The 7,508-nt window shown below is 33.8% G+C and overlaps 1 protein-coding gene across 2 annotated transcripts; it reads left to right on the top strand.

Annotated features, from left to right (window-relative positions):
• Positions 1 to 551: 551 nt before the first annotated feature.
• Positions 552 to 4,686, top strand: LOC107937358 (boron transporter 4). Of its 2 annotated transcripts, none has more exons than XM_041116279.1 (14): positions 552 to 623; positions 1,018 to 1,144; positions 1,234 to 1,316; positions 1,395 to 1,587; positions 1,669 to 1,807; positions 1,882 to 2,047; positions 2,140 to 2,306; positions 2,393 to 2,566; positions 2,656 to 2,751; positions 2,837 to 2,953; positions 3,110 to 3,429; positions 3,534 to 3,816; positions 3,898 to 4,035; positions 4,453 to 4,686. In XM_041116279.1, the coding sequence occupies exons 2-14, from the start codon at positions 1,041 to 1,043 to the stop codon at positions 4,483 to 4,485; spliced, it is 2,013 nt and encodes a 670-aa protein (XP_040972213.1). In that variant the 5' UTR covers positions 552 to 623; positions 1,018 to 1,040; the 3' UTR covers positions 4,486 to 4,686. The 2 variants fall into 2 exon arrangements, with proteins under 2 accessions (XP_040972213.1, XP_016725714.2); XM_016870225.2 differs by having other exon boundaries at positions 622 to 933.
• The last annotated feature ends 2,822 nt before the right edge of the window (positions 4,687 to 7,508 follow it).

The raw sequence follows: 7,508 nt of genomic DNA, 5'->3' as shown, positions 1-7,508 counted from the left end.
GTCGAAAAACAAATAAATTAGTCAAAATTGAAACATAAATTTTTAGAGAAATCAAAATATAATTTTATGATTATTATATCTTGTAACCTCACAAATTTAAAATGAATATATTTCACAATTTTACCATTTTTAAATCAAGACCCTTACCTACTCTTGACGTGTCTTGTTAGAAAATCAAGTTTTATATCGATTTTTGATTGGTTCAGAGAATCTCTAATTTTAAGGAATATTATACATCAAATAAAAATTGATTGAAAAATAATAATTTAAACCTATTGAAGAAAAAAAATGTACGGAGGTTGGGTTTAGGTGAATAGGCACCACCAAAATGAGGCAACGTAAGGAATTTCCCTACAATTTTTGGCCAATCTCATTGGCTATATTGCTTTCTCTTCTCAGCCCTAAAATTGACAAAAAATAAAAATAAAAAAAATGCATCATACAAATACATGAGTTTGTCACTAACAGTTTGAACTTAGAACCCCAGTCTAACATCCAGAGACTGACGGCTGTTTTATATAGACATGTAGGGAAACTCTTGTTCTTGGGTTGCCTTTGTTTTTTTTTTTCAATTTTTTTTTGCCATTGTCTCTCAATATATTATTATTGTTGTTTAGTTTCTGGTAAAAAAACCCTGTTTTTTTTTTCTAAATCTTTGTCTATAATCCAATCTGCATGTTTTGAATCATTTGTTTTATATATATACATGCATGTAATGCATATATGTATATGTATATGTATATGTATATGTATATGTTTTTATGTTTATAATGTAGTTTACCATGTGAGGGGTGGGTGGGTTATGAATGTGAAACCAAACATGTTAGGCACTAATGCTATGTTTGGTTGACAGTAAAATAGTGATGAAAGTAAAATCAAAGTTTTCTTCTGAAAAATCTTGCCCTGTTTTTTTCTTCTTCCAAGTCAAAGTTTGTATGTGTTAAATTGTTAGAATTTCATAAAAGAATATGACTTCAATATAATAACAATCCAACTGGTTCATATTTTCTATTTCAGTTTCCAAATCTTTTCCACTAGAAATGGAAAACTTGAAAGCCCCTTTTAAGGGTATTGCAAATGATGTTAAAGGAAGAGCAGGTTGCTATAAACAAGATTGGATTACTGGTCTTCGTTCAGGACTGGGGTATAATACATCTCTATGCATTTGATAAAATGCGTAACATGAAAGTAAATTTTGGTATATATTCAAATAGTTGTTCTCCTTTTTTGTAGGATATTAGCCCCAACTACCTATATCTTCTTTGCTTCTGCTCTCCCCGTTATCGCCTTTGGCGAGCAACTGAGCCGAGATACAGGTTTGTCACTGTTCCATTCATGAAACAGTATTCAATGGTGAAGTTAAAAGGTTATGTTTAACATGGATTTGGGTTTAGATGGGAGCCTAAGCACGGTTGAAACGTTGGCATCGACTGCCCTTTGCGGTATTCTACACTCGATATTCGGTGGCCAACCACTTTTGATTCTTGGAGTTGCAGAGCCAACTGTTATCATGTATACATATTTGTATAACTTTGCAAAAGGAAGAGATGACTTGGGGCAGGAACTATACTTGGCTTGGGTCGGATGGTAAAACGAGTCTCTGTTGTTATCAGTTTTGCGGAAGTTTTAGGAAGTATTTAATCTTCTAAGTTGATATATGTTTTGCAGGGTTTGTGTTTGGACTGCTCTCTTGTTGTTTCTGCTTGCAGTATTCAATGCTTGCACGGTAATTAATAGGTTCACAAGGATTGCAGGCGAGCTTTTCGGCATGTTGATCAGTGTTCTGTTTATTCAAGAGGCTATCAAGGTAAAATCTGATCAAAAGAAAATAAATCATCTACTATATTGAGTTCTATACACCTACTGATGATTCGATTGCAGGGAGTTGTGAGTGAATTTCAAGTTCCCGAACATCAAGACGCGAAGTTAGAGAAGTATCAATTTCAATGGCTTTACACAAATGGATTGTTGGGAATCATATTCTCGCTTGGCCTTCTCTATACTGCCTTGAAAAGTCGAAGGGCGAGGTCATGGTGGTATGGCACAGGTTTGTCAAGCAAACAGATTCATAGCATTTGACTACTTTCAGATTTAGTATACAAAATAAGCTCTCATAAATGGCCGCTGAATGTTGTACAGGGTGGTTTAGAAGCTTCATTGCAGATTATGGGGTACCTTTAATGGTTGTAGTGTGGACAGCAATGTCATTTAGTGTACCAAGCAAAGTTCCTTCTGGGGTTCCAAGAAGGCTTTTTAGTCCTCTGCCATGGGAATCTGCATCAACACAACATTGGACCGTAATTAAGGTAACCATACTCGTTTATCGTATATGTCTTGCAAGAAAAGGCTACAAGGTTCAAGGTTGACAGTGTTATAAATAATCAAATTGCAGGATATGGGAAGGGTCCCTCCATTGTACATCTTTGCTGCATTTATTCCAGCTGTGATGATTGCGGGACTTTACTTTTTCGACCACAGCGTTGCTTCGCAAATGGCACAACAAAAGGAATTCAATCTCAAGAATCCATCTGCATATCATTATGACATTTTGCTGCTCGGATTCATGGTAAACCTCATGCTTGAACGGTACCACCACCCGAATTATAAACAATCTTATCGTATGCTTACGTTTTACCACTGGTAACATGCTTGCAGACTTTACTTTGTGGACTAATCGGCCTCCCTCCTTCGAATGGAGTCCTACCACAGTCTCCTATGCATACTAAGAGCCTTGCAGTTCTCAAAGGGCAGGTGGGTACATACATTCTAAAGCAAAGTTTCCTATTAAATATAATTGACCTGGTTACAAGCTTAATTTTTCGTGTATGAAATGCAGGTCATCCGACGAAAAATGGTGGAGAGTGCGAAAGAAAGCATAAAGCAGAAAGCTAGTGACTCCGAAATATATGGCAAGATGCAAGCGGTCTTCATCGAAATGGACAAGAGTCCAGAAGTAAGTGATCCTTTATCTTGAAACATTGCAAATGACATTTTAGTCCACAACTCGTAGTTTTGCATCAACCCCGAATTGCCGGTCCGTATTCTCCGAATACATAACGATAAGTCTTATACAATGCCTGCATCTGACCTTTAACTATTCCAATTACAGACTGCAGTTGTTAAAGAGTTAGAAGACTTGAAGAAGGTTGTTATGAAAGGTGAAAATGAAGGAGAAATAAAAAAGGAAACATTTGATCCCGAAAAGCATATTGATGCCTACTTGCCGGTTCGAGTTAACGAACAGAGAGTGAGCAATCTTTTGCAGTCACTCCTAGTTGCTGCATCAGTATGCGCTATGCCTGCAATCAAGTTGATACCTACATCGGTTCTTTGGGGATATTTCTCGTACATGGCCATTGATAGTCTTCCCGGTAATCAGTTCTGGGAAAGGATGTTACTTCTCTTCATCACACCTACCCGGCGATACAAGTATGCAGCATTCTCTTTGCTTCATGTACCTTGATTGTTCACAATAAACACATTCCTAGGCAATTTGCTAATTCCTCTGCTGCATCAATGATCCAAATTTGCAGGGTGTTGGAACATGTTCATGCTTCATTCGTGGAGTCAGTACCGTACCGATTTATGGCAATGTTTACACTCTTCCAGTTCATATATCTCCTCATATGCTTTGGTGTAACATGGATTCCTATAGCTGGAATCTTGTTTCCATTGCCCTTCTTCCTTCTCATCATCATAAGGCAATACATTCTCCCAAAGCTCATTCTCCCAAATTATCTCCGTGAACTCGATGCGGCCGAATATGAGGAGCTTACCGGTGCCTTCCCAAGAACATCCCTCAGCTTCTCTTCAAGGGTATTTGCTATTGGTCATTTTCGTGGAGCCATAAAAAACTAACAAAAACATCTAAAAATGTTGATTTTTTTTTTTTGTTAGGAAATGGATATATCTCGTCTTGAGAATGAGGCTGATGCAGTTGAAAGGTTTGATGCTGAGTTATTAGATGAGTTGACAACAAGCAGAGGAGAGTTAAAGCTCCGAACTGTTAGCTTCAGTGAGGAGCGGAAGGGCCAGGTAGGATGCTCCAGTTTTTTCGTACCTGTGTTCGGCATTCATGTGTGACATATAAGCACAATGATATGACTTTCAAAAATATCCCAAATACATTAAAAAACTCACAAAAACTCTAACCATACGCTTGTGATATGCATGTCTATATCCAATACTCATACTTGCGATTGAGTAACATAGCTTCTTCGTGCATGATAATTTTTTGACTATATTTCTTTAAGTCTTTATTTTTCTTAAATTATTTATATCTAACATTCGTATTTTACACATAGGGATATGACCTTGAAGAATCATTTACATACATGAATCAACTTAGAAAAACCTAACCATACACGTATATGAATAACATAATTTTTTCATGCATGATTATCTTGCCAATGAATTTTGTATAACAATGTCTTTTATATTTGTATTTTGCAGGTTTATCCAAAGGATATTGTTGAGGAAGAATGAGATTGAGAGATAGAGTTGAAAAACATAAACATCATATACGCTTCTTAGATGTTTTCCTTTTTTTTTCCCCCTTTTTTCCTCCATGCTAGAATCTGAAAAATTCCACTTAGCTCTTCCAAATATATTTCTATGTAAACTACAAAAACATGCATGTAGTGTGTGTTTTTCTACCTTCAACACGCAAATCTATTTCCATGTAAACTGCAAATCTATTTCATTGTTTTTTTTTTCACAGAAAAAAGAAAACCTTGGTTGATCAAACCTGACTGGACCAGTCAATTGGGGTATGAGTTCAAAGAGACATTAGATTAATTGACTTGTGAACCGGGAGGAATCGAAACTAAAAATTAGTTGCAGTATTTTTTTATTTTTATTTTTATGAATTTTTAATGATTAATTTAATTGAATTGTACGAACCAGGTAAATCAACAAACCAATTACTTGATTAGTTTAACCTCACGAACAAAAAACAACAAAAACAATAACAATTGGCAAATGGTCATTTTTCAACATAAATTATGTCTAGTTGCTAAAAAAAATTAATTTTACCGAAGAAATTAAAATCCACCAAAATATTTCACCACTAAAAAGCATTTTACTTGTAGTATTAGCTACAAAAGAACCTTAGAGGCTAATATTATACTTGTAAACACGAAAAATCTTGAGGCTAGAGAAATTTTCGATTGACAATATTACTGTTGAGATAGTAGAATTATTTTTCAAAAAAAGATTGGAGAACGAAAGGTCCTATAATAATAAAATTTTGTCACTATATAAAAGTTAAAAAAAAAAAACAATTAGGGTCCCCTATCATAAGCCATGCAAACCTCAAACATTGTATCTATTTGATAATGACATTTGAGGCAGGGTGTTGAGAAAGATTTACTAAGCTTGTTTTAAGTGTTTTCAACTTGGGATTTTGGAAGATTTACGTTTTCTTTACAAGTCCACTAGTTTAAGCTATGGCCTTCAATTATTTGTCTTTTCTTTTAAGTACATATTTTTCTTTAAGTACATATTTACTATAGGTGAAATTGACTCTTTCAAGAGAAGTTTTTAAAATGTCATTTGTTGAAAGTTGATAAACCATCCCTCAACAGGCTGGTATCAGGGGCGAAGTCAGAAAAATTTTTTAGGGGAAAAATTAAATTATAATTTTTACAATAGTAAAAATGTAATTTTTAAAAGATTAAATCAAAATTTTATCATTTTTAAAAAGGGTTAAAGTGTAATTTTACCTTTATTAAATTAAAGCTTTAAAGGTAAAAATTAGAAAAATTTTCATTTTAGGGGGTGGGGCCCTTGCCAACCCCCCTAAATTCACCCCTGGTTGGTATTATTCCTAATGGGGATTTTGTCTCTCAACTCTACTTAGAGCTCGAGTGTTTGAAGAGGCGACAAGTTCAATAGTGAGAGAGCTTCGCTGGGTGTTTAAAGAGGTAGATTCTGCATGTGAACTTAATCACCCATCAAAGAAATCTCAACATTTGCAATTAATGGGATTTGAACATGTGCCCTACAACATAACAAGAGGAAACTTATGAAAAAATACTCACTCAAATACCGATCTTATCACAATTTACCAAGACAAACTATTACTAACAATGCCTAAAACACAAAGCAAGAAGGTAAAGGCTTAGGCCCCATGACTTTTGGCGTCAAAACTACTCTACAAAAGTGTTTTTTTTCACCCAAACACAAAAATTGATATTTAGGTATTTTTAACTTTTGGCATTTGTGTTTGAGAGTGAAAAGTATCAAAATACTCTTGTTTACATTAATTATTTAAAAAATATATAAAATAGATTAATTTATATTTTATGTATCATTATATTAAAATATTAAAATATAATTTAATATTATATTTAAATTTTTAAATGATTTTATGTATCATTCATTTCACAAATAATATATATTAATTATTTAAAAGGTGTTTAAAAATTATACTTTATGTACCATTATATTAAATTATTTAAATATCATATAATTTAACTAATTTTAACTTTTCACTTCATATCTAAAACAATATTTTAACCTTCAACCACAATTTTCTTTTACAACAATAGAGAACGCTGAAAATTAATAAACAACACTTTTTCACCGTATTTTTTTTACTGCGCTTTTGAAATGCACTTTTTAACCGCAACAACAATAGACAACTACCCCTTAGAAACTTACTAAACAGAAACAAAAGGTAGATATTCCAACATGGAAAAAACTCAAGATGACACAAAGCTTCTGAAGACTTTTTCCTCAAAAATTCTGAAGTTCTTAATGTGGCAGCATAAAGACTTAACAAAATTTAGAGAGCCTTACCTATACAAGGCCCAAGCATGCGGTGCACAATTCCAAGATAGCATAATTCTTCAAAGCAATTAAATGTGGGTACGTGTCTCAACAATTTTGATCCTCCGATTCATCCATCCTATTAAAACAAACACGTAACATTCTCGTTTAATGGGTAAAAACTCAAATGACAATTTTTTTCGCCAAAATCAAGGTCATTACGGTTATAAAACATGTATGTAGCATGCAACTCTTCCCTATCACATGTATTGCTCAAGTACAAGTTGTCAAGACTCCTACCCCTCTTAAAAAAGCATAAATCCGAAACTCTATTATTTCGTCTTAGGAAAGGTCATTTTATAACTTTTCCCTCGATTTGGGGTGACAATTGTTATATATACTTCACCAACCAGGTCTAAAATAACCTCACTCGTCAATGACATCTCAACTAGCATAATCCTCACAATTACATGCATAGTTGACACATGGAACGCTTCCAGTCTACTTCACCATATATAGGTGTAGAACCTTCTCACATGAAACACACATTGGACTTTATCATGTCTACAACTGATATGAATTATTTGATCAATCTAATCCCATGGATTACAAAAAAATTAGATTACCTATAAACATAAATTGTCTTCTCGCATTATAATCTAACTATATAATATAATTTAATGTTTGTTAAACCTCAAGTAATCTGTGAGCCGATTTTTGTTATATAATTTGCTTTA

The sequence above is a fragment of the Gossypium hirsutum genome, chromosome A06 (assembly GCF_007990345.1).
Source record: "Gossypium hirsutum isolate 1008001.06 chromosome A06, Gossypium_hirsutum_v2.1, whole genome shotgun sequence".
In the NCBI taxonomy this organism is placed as follows: Eukaryota; Viridiplantae; Streptophyta; class Magnoliopsida; order Malvales; family Malvaceae; genus Gossypium; species Gossypium hirsutum.
The sequence above is the reverse complement of the archived record's forward strand: the minus strand, read 5'-3'. Positions and strand labels throughout refer to the sequence as shown.